This window comes from Gallinula chloropus, assembly GCF_964237585.1.
Source record: "Gallinula chloropus genome assembly, chromosome: Z".
Taxonomy (NCBI): Eukaryota; Metazoa; Chordata; class Aves; order Gruiformes; family Rallidae; genus Gallinula; species Gallinula chloropus.
This window is the reverse complement of record NC_140089.1, coordinates 51,887,842-51,914,991: the sequence shown is the minus strand read 5'-3', so window position 1 is coordinate 51,914,991 and position 27,150 is coordinate 51,887,842. Positions and strand designations below refer to the sequence as shown.

At 38.6% G+C, this 27,150-nt stretch overlaps 1 protein-coding gene across 1 annotated transcript in view; it reads left to right on the top strand.

Moving 5' to 3' along the window:
* The window catches only part of GAK (cyclin G associated kinase), a gene marked incomplete at both ends in the record, with an annotated part of 61,629 nt that overhangs the window by 18,241 nt on the left and 16,238 nt on the right, over positions 1–27,150 (top strand). The window contains 14 exons of the mRNA XM_084278241.1: positions 852–977; positions 1,805–1,894; positions 5,477–5,612; positions 6,186–6,298; positions 6,819–6,930; positions 8,895–9,018; positions 16,615–16,664; positions 16,760–16,908; positions 18,930–19,052; positions 20,911–21,044; positions 22,285–22,479; positions 23,503–23,620; positions 25,938–26,017; positions 26,357–26,550. Coding sequence (XP_084134367.1) covers positions 852–977; positions 1,805–1,894; positions 5,477–5,612; positions 6,186–6,298; positions 6,819–6,930; positions 8,895–9,018; positions 16,615–16,664; positions 16,760–16,908; positions 18,930–19,052; positions 20,911–21,044; positions 22,285–22,479; positions 23,503–23,620; positions 25,938–26,017; positions 26,357–26,550 — 1,744 coding nt within the window. The remainder of the gene's footprint in view (positions 1–851; positions 978–1,804; positions 1,895–5,476; positions 5,613–6,185; positions 6,299–6,818; positions 6,931–8,894; positions 9,019–16,614; positions 16,665–16,759; positions 16,909–18,929; positions 19,053–20,910; positions 21,045–22,284; positions 22,480–23,502; positions 23,621–25,937; positions 26,018–26,356; positions 26,551–27,150) is intronic.

Sequence of the window (27,150 nt, the reverse complement as noted above, 5' to 3'; positions counted from 1 at the left end):
AGAAAGAACCTCAGCTTGCTCATTGAGATTGATACTCTAACCACAGCATTAACAGAGCTGCTGTGGTTTAACCTGGCTGGCAGCAAAACAAACATCTGTTTGCTCAGTCCCTGACTCTTGCTTCCTTCTATGGAATCAAAAAGTTTTAAAAAAAGGAAAAATTGTGCTATGAGGTGAAGACTGTTTACTAGGACAGAAAAGGAAAATAATTATTATAATGAAATCTACAAAACAAGTGATGAACAGCACAATTTCTCAGCACCTAAAGTTGTTGCTCTTGTGGTTCATAAGCTTGCCCTGCCACCTGGGACAACTCTGTTCTACATGCAGCATGGCATCATATGGCATGGAATAGCCTTTTGGCCAGTTTGGATCAGCTGTCGTGAGCCTCCCAGATTCTTTGGGGACCCCTACCTTCTCATTGGTGGGACAGTATGAGAAGCTGAGACGTCCTTGACTGTTTAGCAAAAACTGAAAACATGGCAGTGGATTTCTCTACTATTACATTCCTGTTTTATCTCTACAGCAGTTGTAACCTCCATTCCACTACAATTAAGCTTGCAGTGTTCAGTTTTATGTGTAAAAACATTTGGATTCCAAGATGCTGCTTCTGCAGGTGGTCCTTTGAAAAACTGGCTGCTTGGGCACTGATGAAATAATTTGTTTCCTGGGGTTTATTTCATGCTTATAGTGGCTTTAGTGCTTCCTCTTAAAAATTTGCTGTATTGCTACCATATACAGCTACAGTCCTGTCTGAAACCTTATGCACAAGTGAGTTGATGTTTAAATGTATGTGTGTTAGTGTGCAGAAGAAAAAGATGTCTTTTAATTTATTCTATCTCTTTTTGAAGGTGGAAAACTTGCTTATTAGCAACCAGGGGACGATTAAACTTTGTGACTTCGGTAGTGCTACAACTATAGCTTACTATCCTGACTACAACTGGTCTGCACAGAAGAGAGCAGTGGTTGAAGAGGAGGTGAGACTGTTTTAATGTTACTAGTCTGAACAGTTAAGTAAATCTATTGTTGATACTGCTCCTAAACTGGTACAGATTTGTGGGACTTCTAGGACAGTTGGGGATTTTTTGTAGTTGTAGCATTGTTTGTGAAGCTTTGGTTTTTTTATTGTTGTTGACGGAGTTCAGACACTGTCTGCAGTTATATTGTGTGTTCTGTAGCTGCACATACAAACACTGCTTCAGCTTGAGCAGTGTCCATTCTGCAGTTCAGCGCTAAAGTAGAAATGATTACAAGACCTTCTTTTAGGATTACTACTTACACTTAACAGGAAGTGAGGAATTGCTTATGCTGAAATTGAGTCCCACCTTTTTGTGTGTGGTTTTTAGTTGAATGATATGTGAGGAGCAGGAGGTCTGCTCAGCAGAATTTGAATAGGCAGTATTGCAGTACCTCTGGGACCACGGGGACAGTGTTAAGCGTGTAGTGTGTTTTCTGCAAAGTGTTTGTTCTTAGCTCATTTGGGAGTAATGCACAGATTTGTTTCTTGGTTTATTGTTGATTTCTGTGTTTATGCCCATAGTCCTGTTAGCCTTACACGAAGCAGTTGTTTTATGTGGTTTGCAGTTTGGAAGGCCTCTTGAATATTGCCATGTTGTTGTTATCCAGTCTTCTATCAAAGCTGTTACCTCTGCAGGATTCAATTGATGGCTTCTGCCTTGACAAGTATTTCTGAAATTAACTTTTCAAGTTACAAGGATGTGTGTTCTATGTGGAGAGATGTGTTCTTGGTTGAATGTAATTACTGCTTATTCAAGTTTGTTTCAAGAAACTCTGTCTTCTGCAGATCGCCAGGAATACGACGCCAATGTACAGGACACCAGAAATGATAGACTTGTATTCAAATTTTCCAATTGGTGAAAAACAAGACATTTGGGTAAGAAATAAATCTTTTTGACCTCTTGATTACTTCACATGAGTTAAATACTGGCAATCCAAGCCAAGATTATTTTCAGTTAAATACAAAACTAGAAATGCATTTTAAAAAAGCCTCAGTCAGCCTTTTATAACTTTTGTTGTTTAGAATAATTCGGTATCCATTAGTATTAATTTGGTGGTTGTCTCCTGCTGTGTTTTGGAAGATCTGTTCATTTACCATGCCTTTGTTGGAACATGTTCTGCTTTTTTCCCTTTACTCTCTGGATTCAATGAAAACACACAAAATATTTGGCAATAGAATATGTCTCAGGAAGCATAACTGATCTTGTAGGTTGTGGTTAGGTTAAACAAAGTGGTTCTCCCAAGGAAGTAGGCAGGGTGCATGTAGTCTGTGTGCTTGCCATCGTGATTTTGTAAGTGTAAAGGAGACAGAAATGTCTTGCTTAACTAATGTTTTATCTAGGCTGCTCTTTTATCAGCCATGTAGGTTTCACAGTGGGAAAGCTTTCTGTATGTTTCTTGTCTAGACATCTTCCAAAAATAAACATGAACCTCAAATGCATTCATTTTTTCCAAATTGATGTGGATAGACTTGACGGTTTCAGTTCTGTGTTCATGTAGTTTAATTCTATTCAGCAAGTAATATGTCTGTCGTCCTGCAGCTATACTGTAGATCTCAGCATCATTAAATGTTCTGCTTATTGCCTGAAGCTGGTCAGTGGGAAAAATAACATTATTTTGATCACATAATTACTAAACAGTTTGTTTCTGGCCTTGAATTGAGAGACTCAGTAAGAGTTTTGGAGTAACTACATCTCAAACATTCCACAACATATCTTTGAAACAAGGATGGTTGGGGACAGTGCATGCATAGGACTAGAAGCAGTGTGCTGATTTCTTGGCTTATTTTTGAGGTGTACAAATGCCCATGTGCTCAAGCAGCTAACTGGTGTTCAAAAGAAACTTTGAGAAGGAATTTTCCAGTCTTTTGTGCAAATGCTTTCTTGAATTAATTTATTAAACTTTTATAGGCCAGATGCAACATAGTTCTATTAGAACAGCACAGCTCTGTCAGTATATTCCATATGTTAACTTTTATGAAAATATTTATATCAACTTACATTTCCTTAGATAACAGATTAAATTAGCCTAATTATAATACCCATGCTGTTCAGAGATGAAGATATGAAATAAAACTTCACATTTTTGTAAGAAAAATTCTGTTCTTGAATATGTGCAGTGTTGCCAGGCTGTTCACATTTTTGCATAATGTGAGATTCATAAAATGGATTTATTGTAATGATTGGCAAGTAGTAGTAGAATTTCTGAACCTGAAAACTTCCACAAAAGGTTAAAAAAAAAAAATCTCAGAAACCTATTTGGTAGCAGAATTGCTGCTTGGAGCTCTCTAATTGACATGCAAAACAAATGAATTTTTTGCTAAGTGTTCTGTCCTCAGAGAAACGTTAAGATTAATTAGAAATTAGCTTCACAGTCCTTGAGAAATAATGCACTGGGAATATATATAGAACTGTGTAAGTCAGTAGTTGATTGAAACATGATCTGGAAACAGTATTAGGAAGCTTAATCAATGGCAAATTTTGCTTGAATTAGGTTGCACAAACAAGAATAACCAACCAATAGATTAATAAATCAGAAAATTTACAAATTCTTTCAATTCTGTGATAAGTTTCACACAAATAAGGCTGGTGTTGCAGAGCTCCTTTTGTCCACAGCTATAGGGACCTTCCAGCTTCCTCTAGGACCTCTATCTACCCTAGGATACAAGATAAAGTATAGAGTTACAGGATGTGTTTCTTTTTCCTTGCATCAACATTCTTCCATAAAGTTGCAACACTCCTTTGAGTGGTGTAGGAGGAGATGTGCTGTGGTCTGCTCGTGTCCCTGCAGCTGTTGGAGGCAGGAGAACCACCAATTGAAGCAGCCACCCTCTGTTGCCGCGGGGAGTCCCTGCCTCCCTGTCTGGGGCTTTCCCAACCTTACACCAAGGCTGTCCATTCCATGCCTCCCTGATGGCCAGAAGGCACCCATCCTGGGCCAAAAAAATCTTGACAACAGCCAGCATTCTGCCTACTGATGTGGCCACTACATCACTAGGGCTAGAGCCTCAGGGCACACATTAAAAAAGAACACAGAGCTTCCTTTGACCAGCTTCCATTTCCCTGAAAGGTCACCACAGGGTATGGATTGGTATTATCTTAGCTGCCCTGTAGACTGCTGGCAGCTGTCCACCTCTGACAGAGGAGGAAGAGGACAGGAGTCTTCAGTAGTCTGGTTGTTTCCCTGTCTGGATATCCAGCTAACACAAAGGAGCCACCCTCCATCACTGTGGGCAGACTCTGCCTCTGTGCCTTTCCTTCAGTGCCCTTGTTTATCTGGCTGCTCAGCTGCCAGTCTGGGCTGGTGATGTCACCAGCTGCTACTGCCAATGTTCTACCTGCTGTGATATCACTTTGGCACCTGTGTACTGTTTGCTGGATAAAATACTGGATAAAAAATGGTTGGGCCTAAAGAGTTGTGAATGGGGTTAAAGCCAGTTCAGCCAGTTGGTGGCTGGTCACAAGCCATCTTCTGCAGGGCTCAGTAGTGGCGGTAGTTCTTTTTGGAATTTCTTTATTCATTATCTGGATGGGGGATTGAGTGCATCCTCATTAATTGCAGGTGACACAAGGTTATGCAGGAGAGGATGGGAAGGCACTATAGAGGTATCTGGTCAGGCTGGATTGATGGGCCAATGCAGTTGTAAGAGGCTCAACAAGGTCAAGTGCCTTGTCCTGCACTTGAGTCACAACACCTCCACGCAGCACCACAGGCTGGGGGAAGAGTGGCTGGAAAACTGCCTGATTGAAAAGGAACTCAGAGTGTTGGTTGACAGCCAGCTGAACATGAACCAGCAGGCTGCCCAGGTGGCTAAGAAGGCCAACAGCATTCTGGCTTGTGTCAGAAATAGTGTGGCCAGCGGGACCAGGGGAGTGATTGTTCCATTGCACCCTGGCACTGGTGAGGCCCCTTTGGCCCCTCACTACAAGAATGACACTGAGGTGCTTGAGCATGTCCAAAGAAGGGCAGTGAAGCTGGTGAAGGGTCTAGAGAGCAAGTCTTACAGGGAGCAGCTGGAGGACCTGGGGTTGTCTAGCTTGGAGAAGAAGAGCCTGAGAGGAGATGTTATCACTCTACAACTACCTGAATTATTGTAGGCAGGTGGGTGTTGGTCTCTTCTCCCAAGTAACAACTGATAGGACACATTTGATGATGATGAGGATTCTATGATAAGAGGAAATGGCCTCAAGTTGCACCAGGAAAGGTTTAGGTTGGGTATTAGGAAAAATTTGTTCACAGAAAGACTTATCAAGCATTGGGACAGGCTGCCCAGGGAAGTGGCTGAGTCGTCATGCCTGGAGGACTTTAAAAGTTGACGTGTGCAGACATGGTGCTTAATGACATGGTTTAGTAGAAGACGTGGCAGTGCTAACAGCTGAACACTCTGATCCTAAAGGTCTTTTCTAGCGTAAATGATTCCATAATTCTATTAAATGTTTCTGCCTTTATCTGTGTGTAGGCCCTGGGATGCATCCTGTACTTGCTGTGCTTTAGGCAACATCCATTTGAAGACGGAGCTAAACTTCGCATAGTCAATGGGAAATATGTCATCCCCCAGAATGACACTCGATACTCTGTATTTCATGATCTCATTCGTAAGTTTACAATGTGAACTTCATTTGATGTGTTTATGGATACATCTCATTTACAGTGTTTTATTACTGGGAGTTAAATATTATTTACATGCAATGGTGAAAGAGATTACTGCAACAACTTCTTGTTTTATTAAAAATTTTAATCCTTTATTGAAAAAGCTTTTTGGGTTTTAGTACTGTTGCCTGTCTTGCTTGGGATCTGAGTTAGCCTGTAGGAACATCTAGAGTTTTGATTTGGTTTCTTTGCATTTGCTTTAAAAATTCTATTTTCTTTAAATTTCAAATAGGTTACTAGAAACTTCAATTGCAATGCCAGAAATATGTCTCCAACAGTATTAGATACAATGTTACTTCTGAGGTTATTCATTAATGATCCTAAAGTATATGCTTAACCCTAAATGTTGTTAATGGGCACCTGTTATCACAGTGATATTTGGATATGGATTTAGCAATTGGTCTGCCCTTCCTGCATGTTTGTATATTGCTTTGGAATGCACTGAAGAAATTACTCACTTTTGCTGAGAGAAGAGCTCTGATGGGTATTTGTTACGTTGTGTGAATCCCCTTCTTTAGGCTCTACTTTGAAGGTGAACCCAGAGGAGAGATTGTCAATTACTGAAGTTGTGAATCAACTACAGGAGATTGCTGCAGCTAGGAATGTGAATCCTAAATCCCCCATCACAGAGGTAGAGATGTCTCATAACAAATGTTATTTATTATGTCTCTTTTGTCTACTTTCTTATCCAGTGAGTGTGAGTTTAGTAGCAGATATCCCCTGTTCCTTATTCTTCAGTTTTATTCATCTCTGTCAATTGTGGGATCCACGAAAATGTCTTTTAAAGCACAGAGTTTGCATGACATTGAAGGAAACTAATTGTAGTTCTGATTGCTTGTTGAAAAATGTCTCGTAATCTTGGGTAATTTAATATGCAAGTGCTGTTTGACACATTGCATTTAATCATCAATAACTTAAACAGAAAAAAATCTAGTCTATGAAAGGTCTCCCTGCACTAACTTGAAACCCACTTAATTGTCTCCTCTGTGTTGCTTAATTTGCACACTTACTGCAAGTGAATGAATTATTGTATATGGATTCCTGGCTTCTACTGAGGTTCAGTTTGCTTGTTCTCACCAACTAATTAACAAAGCATAACAAGTTGACGAAATTGTCAAGAAAATACTCATAGTGAGTATTAATTTCCACAGCTCCTGGAACAAAATGGAGGCTATGGAAACAATGCTCAACCTCGGACCTCTGTATCCTCTGTTGCACAAAGCTCCAAGCCTGCAGGACAGCTCAACAATATGTACAATGCAGGTAAATGCAGAAAGAGACATCGTCTTAAATTGCAGATCTTCTTTATGGAAAAGAATCTTTGGGGGGACTTGGATAGTTCTGCATAAATACTGGCTATTTTGCTTTTATATCGCTGTTTCTAACCTTTTATTTTTCTCAGGGTTTGATTCTGTGCTGGTACATGAGAATGTGAATTTCTTAAGTTTGCTGGGAAAGATAAAATTCAGTTTCCAGTGTAAAATAATGGAAACCAAAATGCATTATTGACCTATAGAGCTGGGAGAATTAAGTGAGTTAAAACTTGATGAAAGTGGTGAATGCACCAAGGAACAATGGTCTTAATGACAAAAGCCGTAGATAAAATACTCAGGTTATTAAAAATGAATTAAAATCACTTCCTTTAAACCACAAACGTGCTAATATCATTGCCTCATTGAATTAAAGTGTCTTGTGTAAAGAGGAGTTTAAATTTGAGCTGTTAAAATTTTCTCTGAAGTGCTGTTTTGAACTTGAAACCTTCTTTCTTTGTGGCAGACGTTACTGAACATCAGTACATGTCCTCAGTTTATGTACAATATTGGATCTTTGGTGTAAGAAAATGACAGTCTTTGCTTTCCAACATAGATAAGTTACCACTGAAAGATAGCAGCCATTCTGTGGCTTTTGGATTTAACTTTATGCTAAAATGGGCCTGTTGGTGTCTTAACAGTTGAGGTAGTTCAATAAAAAAATGCAGAAGCAATTGCAGGGATTTTGACTGTGGACCACAGTAGTTCATTAATGCTTAAGGAGTCATTGACCTGACATGTATTTACTTTAGCCTGGAAAAATTCTGTATGAGGAAAAAATTCTGTAAACATCTGGGGTCCACCTCTCCATCCTCCTGCCTTTCCCCAGTCCACCAAAGGTTTTGACCCCCTGTGATACGTTAAAGTGCATCTGACAGAGTTATCTTAGTCTAAAGCTACTAAGTTTGTTCACTTCCAAAAGGCTTATGTCTGACAGCCTCAAAGGGGAAAAGTAGCAGCCTAAACTCAGTTTATTGGTTATCCAGTCCATTTTGGAAATAACCCAGCTAGTTAGTAGAGGTTGGTCAAGCAGGACTTCAGGAGGTGGTTGCACCATAGGACGCTGGCAGGGAGGTGGAGTTGTAGTATCATCTAAGGAGAATCTGTAGCTGGACTAAATTTAGTTAACCAAAACACGTCTCCAAAATGACACAGTCAAAAGCTGACATACCCTGGCTGTAAAAATAGATACTCCAGAGTTCCTTCAGTTGAAAATACTTGCACTTAATAGAGCAAAGAAAATGGGAAGTCTGATAGGCCTATTTGCATCGAATTTCTTATTAAAAGTCAGTTTCTACACTCGTCATATATATGTGGATGTGGAACATTTCAATTAATGTAGAACATATCAAGGGAGTACTTTGTACTGTATTCAATTTTCCTTCCAGCTTGATATTTCTTGCTTTAAATTACTTATGCTGAATTGCCAATGAGGCAAAGGGTATTAATGTTCCAGGGTAATTTGTTTTGTACAAGAATGAGTACTGTTTGTTGTATACAACAATATTAATAGGGATGTATTGTGTTTAGAAAGTAACTTAATTATGCCAGCTGCTTTTTAAGCCCTTCATTAAAATGTCTCTACTGGGGTTGCTTAAGTAGATTTGCTGCACTTGGAGACTGATAGAAAAGTGTTTTGCTGCACTGGCAATATAAAATAAATGCTTTACTTCCAGAAGTTTTTTACCATGTTGTCTCTTAAATGCAAACAGTCAATTAAACAATGTTTTAAGTAGTTTGTTAGGACCTCCTGACTGCAGGAAGCACTATTTTTTTGCATAGGTCATAGTTAAATAGAACTCTAGAACTGTGAGCCTTACAGCTGTTCACTTCCAGCTTTGTAGGCAACTTGCTTTAGTGTGGACCCCATTCCAGGATATGACTTAAAGTGCAATTATTTTTATTCAACTACTCTAGGCCTGACCGTTGCGGAATGTGACCAGACTTATGGAGGGTTCTTTGATATTCTGAGGGGTGGAACAGAGCGATTTTTCACTAATATTAAGGATACATCTTCTAAAGTTATCCAGTCTGTGGCCAAGTGAGTAAAAAATAAAATAAAAAATTAAAATTTTGCTGGTAAGAGTTCTAAATGAAGGTCAGGAGCTTATTCCACATATGATTAAATTCGTAATACTTTTCAAAGTATAAGACTATAAGAGCTTGTAGATGGCCCTGAGATTTTGAGTGATATTAATACAGAAGTTACTTTAGCAGTCGTACTAGAAATGAATGTTTGGAGCAAAAGCCTGTTCAGAAGTACTGCTTTCCCTGCTGTATGCTAGATGCTGAAAGCTTAGAGATGAGCAGGTGGGGGCTGGAGTAGGCTGGAGCATGGTAGAATGACTATCATGGTTCTGAATAAATTGAATTGGTAGATAGGGTCTCTGTGAATAAGAGGGGAAGAAAGAGTGGTGAAAGGTACAAATAAAGGCAATGCAGGGAAAAAGAAGAACTGCGGGGAAAGTGTGTAAGCTCTTCTGTCCAGTTTAGTTTTCAGATGTAACTCTATGCCCTCAAGGCAAAGTGAGATGATCTGCACTTCTTGTCTCCTTCATTATATGGAAGAATAATCTCCTGTTTTGATGTATATGTCCTCAGATGCTTAGTGTGTGATTATATTTTTTTTCTAATCAGGTTTTCAGTCCCATTCCAAATGTTTCTCGAGTCTCAATGATTAATATTAATCAGACTCCTATCTTTAACTCATAATAAAACTTTCCACTTAATTCTAGGAAGAACAGGTAAGTAACTACTGAATACAATTGCTAACTAATGCCTTTTAAGGAATACTGAACTCTGTCCCTCACTGTGGAGTTTGGGGCCCTATAGTTGGGATACTGCGCTATGGCTTGTGAAGCTTATTCCTTGCCACAGTTACTTAGCGTAATTTGTGCACAGTACTGCTTCAGTGTTTATAATCAGATAAACTAGATCTTTAAATCTGTGTTTGTAGCTACTTCAAGCGCATTTTTAGCTGCGTGCTCTTCTACTCTGTTTAAACTTCTATGTGTGGCTTAGGAATGCAAGGTCCTCTATTTTTTTTTTTTAAAGGTTGGAAAGGCTATGCAACTTTGGTTTGTCTTTAAGATGCCTACAGAAACAATTGGCATAGTAGCATCAAACATTTCAGCCTGAGGAGACCACTGACTCAAGAGAAGACAGGGAGATGTATCATGGGAATGAACTGTTGTGTGATGAAAAGTGGTGACTTGTTAGCAGCTTAGCAGAGCTGTAGGAATTCCATGTAGCTCATCATGTTACTTCATAAAACTTCTAAGCAACTGTTCTCTATTTTATTTCTGTGGCATGTGCTGTCTTGCAGACATCTGTTCTTTATCTCCTTGAACCTGCAACCTTATGTGGAACCGATCTTCCTCTTCCCTCCTCTTCAGTCCTGGTTCTGTTCATTTTGTGCTGTATTGTCAAATGAAATTTACTGTGTGGTAAAACATGGAAATACTCAGCAGATTCCTTACCTTTGACAGCTCTACTATTTATAAACTCAAAGGTACATAATTTCTTGTCTTAAACCTAAGCAAAACTAGCAGAATTAAGTCTTTCAATGGAGAGTTTTCTTTTCGGCCTTTGACACGTAGCATTTCAGTTCTTCTCTACCTTTGACAAAGTTGTAAGACATGCTTTCCCATGCCTGTGTTCCTGTAGCAGACATTGCTCTGATACTACATTTTGGTTGTATACTACATGCTTCTGAAGTACTCTGCTTTGTTGTGCTCTTGTCTCCACATGACTTTGAGTTGTGCTTCTGTCAGTTTGAGGAAATTTGCTCTTCCCACTCTTGTAAGTAGGTTTCTTCCTTCAAGGCCACTGGAAGCTTCATTACTTTTTGAATTTCATCTTGTGCCATTTTCCCCTTTAGTAGTGGATTAGGACTGTCTTAAATTGACCTTTTTAATGTGGCATGGCTTGTGCTGTGCTTGCACCTTATTTTAGTTTCTCTTAACAGGTATGCGTGGATTTTGCTTGAGATTTCCTTTACTTCCTTAAGGGTAGTATGAAAGGAATAAAACAGGAATGGTACGTCCAAGCACATCTGCAGAGGTTGTCTGGCAGCTTCTGAAGTATAGGACAGTGAGTACTGGCTGTCTGAAAAGATACTGTTTAGTTCACGTGCTCTTCTCTACAATTGTTTGGATTATGACTGCCCAAAGTCTTGCATCTATTGTACTGTTTACTATGTGACTTCTGAATGGCTAGTTAATGTTCTGTGGCTGAACTCTACGCTTGACACTTTAGTTAGAACCCCTTACTTGACCAAAATGGAAAAGTATGATTGAGGTGGAAATTGAGGCTCTCAAGTCCTGCACAGAGTCCCACAACAAGGATCTTTTGTCTGTTAAATTGATGTGAGAAATAAGGAGCTGTTGGATTCCTCTAAACTGCTTCCAATTTCCAGCATGACTGTTTACTTTGTGGAATGTTTAACCCTCTGTAAAGAATGCAGTGCTGTTGGAGACATTTTAGTGCATGTCTTGTGGAACTTGCTCAATACCAATCAAATAAAAGCTTTTTACTAATTTTTTAATATTCATATTTGATCGATGAGCTGCAGGCCTTTTCCAGCTAACTGGGGAATACACCACTTGTGTGGATGTGATGGATTGATAGAGGACTGTCAGTGTATGTTACGTCCTAAGGTTCATCATTAGATCAGTTCCTCACATGTTTTGAACTGGGCTACTGAGAAAGGGTTTATATTTAGGGGATTTGTGTGCCTTAGGTCTGACAGAGCATGTGGTGCTGTCAGATGTTTTGTTTACGTTCTGCACTAACAAATCTTGGTTTTGTGGAGGACCTATCTTCATACAACTGCCTTTCTTGTTACCTAAGTGAATTTGGTTGTTGGTAGGGGAGTGAGAGAAAAGGAGAGAATGCACCAAGTACATCATTATGCTAGTAAGAAACATTTGCTTCAGTACTTATTTTCCAAATAATAGTCAATACTGAAAGAGAGGCTCTTTCCACTTGTAATGGCCAATATTCTTTAGTGGCCCTCAGTGCTGTAATTTCATTCCTTCTTAAGTCTATGTATTTTAAAAATTAATTGTGTTTAACAGTTCACTGAAATGGCAAAGCATGAATGTGAGCAGTATGACTACCTAAGGTTGTCTCAGGTTCTTCAGCACATAGCACTCTTAGTGCTTAACATTCACTGTGCCACTTAGTCCCACCTGGGCTTGTGCATTCTTAAGCTATTGATGCTTTAACAAAGCTCAAGTGTTTTCTTGTGTGGGTTTTTTTTGCATCTTCTGTAGGATGTATCTGTTGATGTCAGTTGTTCTCTGCCTTCACAAATTTGTGTTGTTGCTACAGCCAGTGCTATCAGGGACTGCTGTCAACTACTGTTGGATCTTTGACTGCCTTTCTAAAACTCCTCAGCCAGCGTGGGAATTAGGCACTCTAGACAAACTAAAACATCTTCCCTGTCATGCGTTTTCCTCACCACATTTAAGACACCAGTAAAAGGAGTGCTTATCTCATTAGGCAGACTCTGTCACTCCTACTAGAATGGCTTTTCTGAATTGTGGAGTTATGTTCTTTATCTGTAGACATGCATCTTCCTCACTGGATCAAAACTACAGTAGAAGAGTTAGTGTTTTGGAGGTGCTACATAAAATTAGTGGTTTTCTTCTCTCCCATAGCTGCCTTTATCTTACTTCAAATTTTGGTCTCTGTCTATCCTAATAAGTGACTAAGTCTGAAAGCAACCACATGTTACAGGCTACTGGGAACATGTCTTGGTTGTCCCCCAAGCCACCCTGCTTGCAGGTATTGCAGTTTCTGTTGCAGGTTCAGGTCAAGCAGAAGCAGTTTTACAGCTACATGGAAGAACACAGAGCAAGAGAGGTTCAGCACTCTATTGATACAGACTGAACTAAAATAAAGTACTGGGACATTCATGGACTTTAGATCAGATAATGCACTGCTCTGGAAAGGGGTGTGATATGGCTGACCAAGGTTCTACATCAAAGGGAACTTGGTTCCAGCAGATGTGCCCATGTAGGTCTGATAACTCAGTCTGCAGCTTACTTATGTTCAGCTTGTGATACTGCTGTGCTCTTGACCAGCTCCTATGCTTATTGAGGTCTGCAGCTGCACAGGATACAGATGCCCTGCTAATAAACCATATATAAATGTTTTAAATACCCAGTCTTCACTGGTGTTGAAAACAGCATGCAGATCTTTCAATCAATCTTGTTTAGCTCTATCACAGCCTATTTCACTGAAGAGATTGTTCCCTAGATTAGTAGGTATAATTAGCTGCCTTATATTGCTAGCTTTCTTTGTTTCTAAGGTAATTTTTTTTCTGGTTTGCTGCATTAATGTTTGATTTCATGGATCCTTGTGTTGCACTAGGTAGTTGAATGATTAATTCAGTTTTATGAAGCGAAACCAGGTGGGAACAGATTGATGTGAATTTCAGTGCTGCATTTCTTCATGACTTTTAAAAAACAAAGGGCAAAAATTGTGCTGCTTAAGTAATCAATAGATGTTTTTCTACACTTGTGTAGAGGTGTCTAGAGAGAGAGTGCTTAGTGTTAGGGCATTATTTAACTGAAGATAGTGGTCATACTGTAGCTGTGCTGGGTAGCCTGTCATTTTTTATTCTTTCCTGTCTGCTGTTAGTAAAAAGGTGGCTATGTGCTGTTGCAGAGTTTTGTGCTGTATGCTAACTAATTAAATTCACAGTATAAACGTAATTTTAATTTTGATGGAGTGTTATTTTGTTTTATATTAGTTATGGTCTTTAAATGCAGCTGTTCTCTGGTAAGATTGATATAGGTAATGCCAAACATAGTGAAAAGTTCCTAACATCTGATTAAAGGTTCTGATTTTTTTTTATATTCTGCAAAATGAGAATTCATATCTTACTGGCTACAGTGGCCACTAGACTTGTCACTAAAAAGCCTTGAAGTGGTCTGGTATCATCAGAAAAGTGACTAAATATTGGTGTCATAATATTTTTCTGTTTAGTTTAATTAGAACTTTAAAAAGCACAGTTTTCCATATGAATGACAAGCCTTCCATGCAGTCTTTTGTTTTGTTTGCTTGTGCTTCACTGCTTATCACCTGTAAGTATCATGTCTATGTAAATTAAGTTTCTGCTGTTAACATGAAACAGAAGTACCTTATTCCTGATGTGTAGTTAGTTACAGGGTTCTAATCTTGAAATGTGTATGAATGGTTACCAGTATGAAGAATACACATTTTTTCCACCTTCCTGATGTATGAAGCAATCTCAGTTACCAGTCTGACATTGTTGTGCTAAGGGTAGTGATGCCAAACTTACCGTTACAGGTCTGGTGGTGTTCAGTGCACTGAACTCTCAGATTGCATATGCACACATAATGAAATACACCCTCAGTCTTGTCTTGAGCTACCACAGCCACACTTGAAAGAGTTTGGTCGTGTTCAGTGAGAACTGTGACAGCTAGCTTCATGGAAGTGCACGTGTATTTAGGCAATGAGTACACAGATTCTTTGGATTGCTGGTGATAAATTTACAGTCTGCAAAGTGCTTGTAAATACCAAAGGTCTTAACTGCTAATGCATTACAAGATATATACAGTGAGCCCATAGAGACTGACAGTCTCCCAGGGAAGCACTTGGGTAACAGTGTTAGAGTCTTACCCAGAGGTGTCCTGATATGGGGGAAGAGAGGTTCAGCCCATCACAGAGGTCAGAATAGTACACCATGGCACCTTTCCTAACATCCTGTCTCATGTGCTATTTTTATGTTACTTCTCTTCACTAAGGTGGAGGTTGAGTGACTCTAGCCATACTCACCTTTGTAACGATTGGTGTAAAATGCTCTCACTTCACATCTAAAGGTGTAGGCAAACAAAAATTTAGAGTGCATGCTCAGTGGGGGTAGTCACAACTTGGAGGCAGTGACTTTAAGGATGGAGGTGTGTTTTTGTGTTATAATAATATTACAATGGACAAAGTTTAGCAAAGGACAGCATTTTGTCAAACACAAGGCAGATGTTGGCTCAGGGTAACACATGTGCAGCTTGTCAGTTCCAGTTAACCTTCAGGCTCCCATATTGTCACAGAGCCTGCCCTTTGTCCAGCTATGTCAGGGTCAAAACATCAAGCTGCCCTGACCTTACCAACCTTCAATGTTTCTTACTGCAAAGAGGGATGTTTAGGAACTTATGGTGACAAGGATGGTTGCCATTATCAGTTGCTGATCACCCTGGAATGTTTTGTGAATGCTGAACCTTTCTTGAAAATGTGAACATAAGTTTAATTTCTTAGTTACTTCCAGCAATTACCCCACAGACATAAAATGCAATATTTTGAGGTTGAGGTTTAGTACTTTGTTTAGTCAAACTCTCAAATTACCTTGTGGTGGTTTCAATTTCTGTGGGACCTTAGGTCATTATTGTTGTTTGGACACTGCTTATGGCATTCCATATAAATACTGTTGTATGTTCTTGCTTTCAGAACAGTTGTTCTTGCCATATCTAAAATCCTCTTCCCAATCCTTGTGAATTCAGTAATCTTTCAATTAATCCCTGTAGCCACCTACACATGATACTAGGATGCAGCTGGAAATCGAAGCATAATGTTCTTTTTTGATGTTTCAAAAACTCCAGTACAGTGTCCTAGGTCTGCTTTTTCAAGCAGTGTCTTGAAACTTTACAGTGATAGAAGAGCATTAATGTGATAATGCCTTTGCATTCTTTACACATGCACCATAGTGTTGTGACAGTGATTTGACATTCTAGAGATAATATGCTACTGATTTGAGTTAGACATGTCTAAACTGAAATTTGTAGATGAGGTTTCTTCATATTTTACCAATCAGGAGTGCAGACCTATGTGGTTGTATTCAAGGGTGTTGACCTGTGCTGAGGCTCTTCAGTCTTTTTCAAGCTTTTTTGTCCTGCTACATAGCAGATAGCCTAGAAACAAACAAATAAAAAAGTGGTCTTAAATTATTGGCACAATGTGAGTGATTAGGTAGAAATCATGATAATGTACCTAAATTGGAAAAAAAAAATCACTGGGAAACTGTTTTTCGAAGAAGTTGCTCTTTAAAGTTGTGTACAACTGTATGAGTGAGGTAATGATTAATACCTTGGTCAGGATGGGAGCTTTGGAAGTAAATTTTTGGAAAAATTATTTAAATGAGGAAAGATGAGGGTGTCCCCTATTCTATGTTGGGCAACATAGCCATCTAGGATAAATAGGGACATGTGTCAGATGGTGTGTAATTTAAAACATTTCAATAAATGGTGCTTGTTTAAAGCATTATGATGTCCTCCATTAAAGATGTTCATGCACCCTCATTCGTCTTTCGAGCTGTGATAAACCTACAACAGAAGTTTATCATTAAGACCAAGGGCTAAGGGAATGAGTTAAACATTGAAGGCATCTGTACAAAATCCCCAGAGATGACTTAGTTGTAACTGATGTAAATGAGTAATTGTTCAAATACAGCATCTATTCTGAAAACCTTGAGGTCTGTGGTTAACAAGCCTCAAATGGAAGAAATTAAACACTATTCATGGTGATGGGTGTAGTCTTGAGACACCTGGGTTTTAAACTTATGGGTTGAATGGTTCTGTATCCCAGTGTTAACTCTGATGGATGTCTTCTGTTTCAGTTACGCGAAAGGAGACTTGGACATATCGTACATCACTTCCAGAATTGCTGGTATGGTAGTTATGCCTGTCTTAAGAATAACTTTTGATAGTTCTTAATATATTGAAAAAAGTGAATGCTTCACCTGATGTTTGTTCTGTCTTCAGTCATGTCCTTTCCAGCTGAAGGTGTGGAATCTGCCATCAAAAACAACATTGAAGATGTACGGCTGTGTCTGGACTCTAAACACCCTGGCCACTATGCTGTGTACAATCTCTCTCCAAGAACATACAGACCTTCAAGATTCCATAATAGGGTGTGTGTAGCTTTTGTATATTTCTATTGAAAGGTCTTTTAGTACAGTCTCGATTATATCTTCAGCTTTTTGTTTTGAAATATTGTGCAGTAGGCTGTACAATCGCAGATCACAAAAGAATGAGTATAAACATAAGGTCAAAGACTAACCTGTACTGCTTGTCTTAGCTTTCTATCCAAACTTAACTGATGAAAGACTAATCTTTAATCTTACTGTCCAAAGTCTCCATTTCCCAGCATAGTGATATCTTTGAAAACATGTACAAGTACCTTAGAACTTTCAGATTTAAATGAATACTTAAAAATCTTACTAGAATTTCAATCTCTTTCCTTTATCAAAGGTACTACTATGATGACAGATTTGGACAACACGTTCACTGGTTTTTCTCTTTGTCCTACTACACACCATTTCACTCTGTCTCATCCCTAGCTGAGTATTTGTTGCTACTGCCTTAAATACTGGTATGGCTTAGCTAAGCCTCTCTTAGCCTTTTGGCTAGATCTCTGATTCTAGAATGAAGATATTTGCATAATTTAGTGACAAGGTAGAGAGGACAACTAGATACTGCACTTCAGTATCTGATCCTAAATGCACCTCAACTGTCCTGTAGGTTCTCGACAGTGGAGACTATTACTGTATTGGGAGTTGTGTAGCAGTGGCCACTTCAGACTTCACCTAAATTGTCTGGACTGATCATGGCCTTCCCTATAATACTGACTGCTCAAAGGAGAGTCTAGATGTGTTACTTGTTGCAGGAAACCCCTTCTTGGCCTTATCCTGCAGAGACATCCTTTGGGTTACTTCAGTTACCAAAGTTCCAAAAGTACCAAATCTGCTAGTTTTTAGTCCTCCTTGAAATAGGTTGTTTGGAGAGGTTACGCGCTCTCCATTCCAGAAATGATCAGAACATCTTGAGCTTAAAATACAGCCAAAGTGCAAGAAGGTAATGTGTGATAGACAGCTTAACTAAACCAGTATTTAGTATTTGGAGTAAATGGTAAATCTCATACAAATCAGTTTTCTTTGCTTTTTTGTATATACTTGCTTTTCTGGACTGTTTTCTTATTTGTGGCCGTGATGCTGGAATGGAATTCTTTCATTGCTGTTTTAATATTCAGATATACTGAATCCCACATGGAGTACTGTGGAGAGCAGGAGTATAAAGGCCTGCTTGCCTTAGTTTTTATTCATTCAATGGTGACTTTAAGCTTTCACTAAAAAAGAATGTTAATTTAAATCCCTTGCAAAGTAATGCTTTCTGCAACTGTCCTCTTTTTTTAATTCAAGTACTAGAATACAGTGAAAAGCTGTGTGAGACTTCATATGTCACTCTTTCAGCCTTTTGTCATGAGCTTGGCAATAGTCCAGTCTCATTAAGATTTTTTTGGTGACAGTCAGTTCAGGTAATTCATTTCAGCAGCCCTTGAACTTTATCTGGGTAAGAGAACACATTGCTGGTAGCTAAAGTTAGTCTTCCACAGTGAACAATTGTGGTCCTTAGTGAAAGAAATAAAACCAGCTTCCTTTTTAGGTTTTTTACTTGGTCCTGGCAGAACATCTATATTTTAGGTGTTGCAAATACTCAAGGATCAGGTTTCATGTACTGCATTCTTACTAGACAGCTGATTTTAGGAATATAGATTCTCAGCAGTGAAACTGCTTAAGTAACATTTATTTGGTATTCCCTTGCTTAACTGCTGAGGCTCTTTGAATAAAGGACGAATGTAAAAGCAAACCAAGTCTAGTTTTTTGCTTAAGAACATGTATGCAAATGAAGCTGAAAGCAGTTTTATTTGCTCTAAGAAAATCTCAGGTAATCTCAGTTGTTTTATTGCACTTCATCCTTTAAAATGGTGCATAACAATGTGTGAGACTACTTTACTTTTTGGAGCATCTTAGTAATTTCGACCTGAAGGTGGCATTGAAGAGTAAAATTGCCTCTTGTATGTGCAGCTTGTGCTATGCAAATACATGTGAATTTGTAATCTTATGTATCATCTCTGCTGCCTCTCTCCTTGCAGGTTTCTGAATGTGGGTGGCCAGCAAGACGAGCACCAAATCTTCAGAATCTTTATAGTATATGCAAGAACATGCATTTATGGCTGAAACAAGACCAGAAAAATGTCTGCATTGTGCACTGCCTTGTAAGAAATCGTCTTAAGTGTGAAGTGCTTTAGTCAACCTGGCTTTAAATTGTGAATAAGGATGCTAGTTTCCATTCTGTTTGTGAGCCTCACTGGTCGTCTTTACTGTGAGGCCTGGAGGCAATTCCATCCTGCTATGTCTTCAGGAAAGTTACTTGTATAGACTTTCTTCTTAAACACATGAGTAGGATAGTATAGTCCTTGCTTACTTCCTAGTAGCATGGAAGACAGAATGTAAGAGTGACTAAGGCAAAGCAGCCTTTGGTAGAGTCTGAGCTCCACTACTTCACTGTTTGCTCTATTCCTGTTCATGTTTTTGAGTGACAGCTGGATATATGCTGTATTTCCCACTACTATCCATTTAGAATGTAATCTGTGCTTGCAGAATGGCAGAAAATTACTGAGACTTTCAGTGGAATTTGATTTTGCTGTCAGCAGATTGATGTGTAATTTCCACTGTTCTCTCATGTATGATTAACTTTTTAACATATCCCAAAAAAGCAATAAAATGCCCAATGAAGAGCCAAATCATGTGATACACTGGGGGAAAGAGGTGAATTTAAAGAATAGTGACTGTATTCAAAATTTGAAGACATGAGTCTGTTATATTTATGGGAGAGAATTGCATGTGAAATCCTTATTTTCTTGTGCAGTAATGAGAGAAACGTGTTACTGGAAAGCATTTGTAAATATTCCTTTGATATGGTAAGGTAGTCTATATGGAATATCACTATCAGAGTGGAAAAGAGTTTGCTAATTTGGTGAAGTGTACTTCCATAAACAGAGTTTTGCAAGGAAGAAGGTAAAAGAGTTTTCTGACACTTGCTTCCTGACCTCTTTGTACAATGATTTCACCTCCTTGCTGTAGTGATTTAGTTTGGAAGAGGCTTTGTAATACAAGTGTACATTGATCACTGCTGCTTGTGCTGATCACTGTTGTTTCATGCTTCCTTTGTATGCATGAATATTTGTCCCAAGTGTGGGTGTTTTAGGGTAGGGACCAAGTTTCTTACATCTGTGTGAAATTTGACTGAAAGGTAGGATCCAGCCACAGACAAGTTCAGTGAATTCTGGAAATCATTGGGCTTGCTAGTTACACCAGCAGTAATAATACTGATTTGCTGAACTAATCTTTGAAGATATGGTTCTTAGGTGCTGCCAGACCCTTCTTTTCATTGATCTGAGTAACAGCTAGAATAGAAGCCTGGCTTTGAAGGAAATGCCTGTTAAAAGATGTTGAGGAAAAACATTTCCTACTTCTGCACTAGTATGCCAAATGATCACAAAAACAGCTGTTACCTGTTCCTAACAGAAAACCTTAGAGACATCCTGTTCTGTCAGCCACTACCCCTTCAGTTGGTTATAATCTGGGGATGAGCCTGGGATGTGTGTAGCTGGTCCCTGTGGAAAGAGTTCCGGTGTTTTAATTTCCTTCTCTGAGTTCTGTGGCAAGCTGTTAATGTTGAGCAGTTTTAGCCAGAAGCCTGCAGAATTTTGTGTGACTTAGTTACTATGAATCTCAGGACTTCCTATTGCTGAAAAATAGTACTGAACTGGTGTTCCAGGTAGCAGCCAGGAAACAACAAATAGGTATTAGTGATAGAGTAATAAACATCAACTGAATTTCAAACAATGTTGAGCTAAAGCAGTTATCCACATTTGAGCAATCAGGTATTATGTGCTATTCTTTGCAATGTGTGGAGAACAAAACATTTCAGATACAGACTACAGACTTCAAATCTAATGGTCACACTAAACCTCAGACTTCAATTGAATAAGGAGACAGCATGTTTCTCAGTAAATTCTGTAATACTTTTTATGCTAGGCTTAATAACACAGTTACAATTTTTCTTTGTAGGATGGAAGAGCAGCTTCTGCTGTGGTAGTTTGTTCTTTTCTGTGTTTCTGTCGTCTCTTCACAACTGCTGAAGCTGCAGTTTACATGTTCAGTATGAAACGCTGTCCTCCTGGCATTTGGCCTTCTCATAAAAGGTATGGTATCAAGTCTGGTTGGAGGATTCTGTTGAAGCAAGTAGTGATGCAGTTGTGAATATGCTGCTATATTACAGGATGCTGTGTGGAAAGATAAATTATTTCAGTAGTGGCTGTGCTTGAACAATAAAATACTTAAAAAGTTTGATGTGTCAGAGTAGAGAAAGTAGTTCTTATTTTTGAGATCACTTACATTACTTGTGAAGTTCTTATCAGAAGTGAGTCAAGTGAGAGCTGCAGTGAAGAAAAGGTAGGAATGGAAACAAGGGTGTGCAGTGTTTCTGAATGAGTGTGCTCAAGTATAAAATCCTTTTCTGCAGATATAAGGCTTAATCCATGTTTACTAGTTTATTACATTGGGTTTTACTGTGTCTAAACACTGCAAGTCCTGTGAAAAGACCAATTATGACTTCTGTCAATCTTTTTAGGTTAAAATACCTTCTGCTTTTTAAAATGCATGCAGAGGTGACTTTTGTATACTTTGACAAATGTTTTAAATTGATGATTTGTTTTAAATTTATGACCTTATAACAATACTCAGTAGCATATGACACTGATTCTAAGATGTTTCCTGCAAAAAGGATTAGATTTGGAAAAGTGAGAAGTAAGGATTAGTTAAGTATGAATGACAGATTGTGCTGTTGTAGGGATTTACTTTGAGTATATTTAATGGATCCTCTAGAAGATAACTTACATCAATGAGGATAAATTTAAAGCCTTTAGGAAGCTTTCAGTTACAAACTTCAGAATTGCTGCACAATTTTGATCTGTTACATTGAAGATACAAAATGCACAGTTTTAGCTTGGTGTTTTAAGGCCTTTGAAAGAGTAGCTGGTTTGTTTTGCAGGTGAGTATGTGTAAAGCTACCAACCAAAGGTAATGTCTGGACTTGTCTGGAAGGCAGGACACAAGTGTGGATGAGTTCCAATGCAGTGCTGAATTCAGTTTTCTGTCCAGTATATTTTTCTGTTGTAATGGAACTGTGTTGCTGTCCGTAAATTGAGGGGATTGCTAGGAATCATAAATACTTCTCCATGTTTCTATTTCATTGTCCTATGATAAAATTCTATCAGATTTGAAAATCTGTGTGTTGGAAGTGCTGTTAAATGTCACTAGTATTTTATTGTTATCATTGTCACTGCTCAGTGGCTGGGTAGGAATAGAAGTAACTTGCCTATGTGTTCACCCGCTTCCAGAATTTGGTTTTCTGGCTAAATGAGTATCTTTTGGTTTTGGCAGATACATTGAATACATGTGTGACATGATGGCTGAAGAACCCATTATTCCTCACAGCAAGCCCATCCTTATCAGATCAATCATCATGACTCCAGTTCCTCTTTTCAGCAAGCAGCGTAATGGCTGCAGGCCTTTTTGTGAGGTATATGTGGGTGATGATAGAGTAACCACTACCTCCCAGGAATATGACAAAATGAAGTAAGTATGGGTTATGATTTGCTCTTAAACAGCACATTGTATTTTTCTAGACTAACTTACACGTGAAGTCCTTACTGTGAACAGAATGTGTGAATTTGAATGTGCCATTTGAGTAGAAACTTTCTTCAGTATATGAAATAGCTCCTCTATCCCATTTTAGTTGATCTTGAAATGTAAATTGTGGGGAAGAGAATATGGTTATAAGAACAGGTTGGATCTGTTCTTGCAAAAAGTGGGTTTGATGGTGGGGTGGCACAGTGCTAGAAGGCAGAGGTGAGCAAGACCCTCTATCCTTTCCATGTGGTGTAAACTAGGAAGATTAGTCCCTGGTGTGCATGTGCTGAACATCATGTCTCAGATGTGGTAATGGTAAGGATCCCCCAGGCAAAGTGGCTGTAAGAGGTGTGTGTATTAGTCCCTGTAGAGCTCGGGTGCATGCTGTTGCAGTACAGCACGTGAATTGCAAATGGTACTAGTAGTATTAGGTGTAGATAGTCAGAGAAAAGATGAGAGAGTGCTAGAAGGTCTCTGGCTTTCCTGTAAATCCAAGCCCTGTAAGGAATTATTAAATGTCTTATTTGAATTTGAAGAGAGCTCTAACAGAGGGTTATGGAGTATTACAATATCCTGCTCCCTTCTCCACCACCGTCTCTCAGTGGGAGTCCTAAGATACCACAGCAGTGTAGGTACAGTTTCTCTCTGTGCCTTCTTCAGATCAACTTTCTTCATAATATCATGTTACTTGCATTGCCCAGGAACTCCTTGAAGACATGTTTCTCCCATACTTGATTTGAGCACTATGGGTCTAAATATGTGTGTTGTTCTCCTGTAGGCAACTGTTAAACATTACTTTTAAAGCAGCTTTTAAGTTTTAATCATTTAGAGTGAATTTCTTCTCCATAACAAGAATTTGAACCAGATTTTTATGGGCTGACGTTGGAGGCCTTGGAGAAACCAAATTAAACATGAGGGTAGTACACTATTTTCAAGCAAAATTAACTGTGGTTATGTTTTTTCTTTCAGGGAGTTTAAAATTGAAGATGGGAAAGCAGTAATTCCACTAGGTATAACAGTTCAGGGAGATGTTCTCATTGTGATCTATCATGCCAGGTCAACATTGGGAGGCCGACTGCAAGCCAAGGTAATGATAAATTTACCAACCTACACAGAGTTTGCTTTTTCTTGTTCAGTTGTGTATTATGCTTGTATTTGTGATCTCATTATGTACATGGCTTTATTTAAATGCATAAGGTTTTCATGTACTTGGGAATTCAGCCTTTTCAAGCCTTATAAGTACGCCCCTTCTTAGTGCTTTGCGTGTGGATACTTCGGTAAGGATTTCTGGATGTTGTTTCAGTAGGGATAGCTACTATACTTTCAAGGAAAGCCTTTAGCTGTTTTTTTGAGATGGTGATGGTTATGTGTTAAGTTGTACAACAAGCCAGAAACTTCTGCACATGCAAACTGCAACCAAAAGGGGGGAAAAAAAAATCGCTTAGTAGAAAAGTGGAATTCCAGGGATTGCCTGTAGAAAGAGAAAAATCCCTAAGGCTTTGTACCTTTACTTCTAGAGCCAGGTTGACTTTTCATAGCCAGTTTTCTTACTGGTTTTTGCTCTAGGGAGAGTGCATGTTTACTTTTTTAATTCAACTGTGGAAGTACATCTATTGCAAGACCACAGAAAACTTCTAATGAATCCTGTCTTTGAATTTCTAAAAAAGCATGTGTTCTTCTCCAGATGAGTAATGTAAATTAAACTTGGAGATCCATGTGAAAGATAGGAAAGGGGCTGTGCAAAGTTTAAGATAACTTGAGCATTGTGAAAATTGATCCAGAAGTTCTTAAGATTCCGTACATTTAGGGCAAACAAGCCTATTTATAAGTACTATAACTGAAGTAGTTTCCCCGGTGCTTTTTCTGCTTTGTGTGTAGAAAGGTGAGTATCAAGTCTTCTCATGTTACAGAAACTTTCCTGAAGTCTTAAGAATGTCCCTAGACTGATATAGGGCCAGATTTTCCAGTGCATCCTAAAGCTGAAAGCTCAGTGAAATGAGTCTTTAACGCACAAAAATAACTAGTGCATTGTTCAGAGTCATTGGTGAAGAAGGCATACAGCTGGGGAGAATCAGCCAGTGCTAGCTATACTCCTTGTGCAATCTCTGTTTTAGTGTATGATGGAGTTTGTTTAATGTAGTTTCTGTGGAGTTTATTCACTAGTTGGGAAAGATTAGAATTTTCTCATCAATCTGCTGTAACACATGCATCAGTGTTTGCACTGACACTGATTTGCAGCTTTGGTGGAACAATATTCGATATGTCCTTAGCTTTACATACCCCATACAATTGGCCCCTGAAGCCCTCTGTGGAACTCTTCCTGGGACAGGGTATGTCTTCCACTTGCTCACAGTTGATTTCAGGGATCAAAGTCAAGGAATTTTAGTTATCTTCTAGGAAGTGTCTCAAGTAGCAAGGGGATTAAGAAAATTAATTTGAGTGATCAGGTTTTCATATTTAGTTCAGGGCAGGGATGGATGGAATCATAGAAAATTTATCCAGTGTGTCCATGCCCCTCTTGTACTGAGGGGCCCAGCACTGGATACAGGATTTCAGAGGGGAAAGATCACCTCCCTCAACCTGCTGGCAGTGCTTCTTTGCCTATTATTTGACATCTGGTTACAGTGTTCAGTAAAAGTTCATATGCTAGTATGACAGGAAAGATGTCATTCAGTTTTGTTACATTTACTGGACTGTTACTATATGACTTGCTTTGTAAGGATTGGCAAGACACTTCTACGTGTATGGTAACTAAAGCCAGGCAACAAATACGTTGTGGACTTGCCAATTCGCTGTAATATGGATTTGTGCAAGACCAGGAGCTTTGAAACTTCTGTAGCAGCTTTTTCTGTATTCTCACATGCTGATCAGGCATGGGAGAGTAGTGTTTCTGTCAGCAGAAGAAAGAATTAGGAAAATTGAATTATTACAATAAAAAAAAAAAGCCATGTATGTATCTCTGGTGTGAATGGCTGTCTTAAGTTGCACAGGGAAATGAACTCATGTGTCTTATGATGGACTCTTTCATACATGACACGCTTGATTAGTGTATTACACATCAAGTTTTTATGAGTATATGTTATTCAGGAAAGTAAGTTCCAGCCTCTAAAACAGGTCCTGGAAATATTTAACAGACTTTAGTTAGCCCTCATCGCTATCCTCAAACTATCTCTTCAAGGTCTTTTGGTTTGCTCCTTGTTGTAATAGAATCATCTGGATTCTGTCTTAAACTGGATATAAATCTCTCAAAATAAAATATATGCAGAATTGACTGAAACTGTAGCAAAACAGCCACTTCAAAATATTTAATGCTGAAACTACTTTGCATTATGTTAAAAGCAGAATGATGTGCATACTGTTAATGTAGATTTATGTGGTTTCCCTGTATTTCCTGTTTTCAACAGATGGCTTCGATGAAGATGTTTCAGATACAGTTCCACACGGGTTTTGTGCCCCGAAATGCCACCACAGTGAAATTTGCCAAGTATGTTGACACTGTTTTGTGGGAGATAGGAAGAAGTTCTCTTGGAAACTGTTTAATCTGCTAAACCAACATATGGTGGGGGGAGGAGATATGGTCAGTGTAGAAAGAGGATGACTTCAATAGCAGTAAGATGATTGTTTCATTTTCTCACTTCGAGGAAACAAAAGTTTCGTTCATGATGTGAAAAAAGGTTCTATGTCAGAATACTACCTGTTTTAAATATGAAAAGTAAACACAGCCCATTTTAAACCTCATGCTAAGTGCTTCTGTCTTGGACTGCAGTGAGTTTAACCTAGTTAGCCATCAGTATCAAGAATCTACTTGTATAAATCTTTTCAGGTATGATCTGGATGCCTGTGATATACAAGAAAAATATCCTGATTTGTTTCAAGTCAATCTGGAAGTAGAGGTGGAGCCCAGAGACAGACCTAGCTGTGAACAGCCACCATGGGATAACATGAATATAAAGGGACTGAATCCCAAGATACTTTTCTCCACCCGAGAGGAACAACAAGAGATTTTGTCAAAATTTGGTAATGAATCTTTTGGAAATCTAGAGAATGTCATAAAGTTTCTAATGTACTTAGTGTTTGAGGCTTTTGATTAATTTCTGGCATGTCTTGAAGGGAAAGAAATTTAAGGGTGTTTTTTGGTAAATACAACTTAATTTGCATTGCATGGATGAGTATATTATCTCATCCATGCATAATGAGTATCCAGAGAATAATGGATTATAATTATCCTTGTCTTAACTCTGGTGTCATTACATTTGCTTGTTTTAAAGCTATGAAAATGCTATTTGCAGGGATTTTAGCCAGTGGGATCATGACAGCCAGGATTTGTAGGCAATATGTCTTAAAAGAACTGGATTTAGCTACACTGGCATCTCTATCATTTCACTTAGTCACCTGAGCATTCCTCATAAATGGTCTTAAGTAAAAATATTTTCATCTTTTGCATAGCCAAGTAATGTTGTGATTCAACTTACCAATTTTTTTTTCTTAATGTTGTCTAGTAGTTTAATTTTTTTAATACTGTGCATATACACTGTGCTTCATCTATAGATGCCTGCATTAATTCCAGCTAATACTGTTCAGAATCTTCTCGGATCAGTAATTAGCTTTGGCATCTTC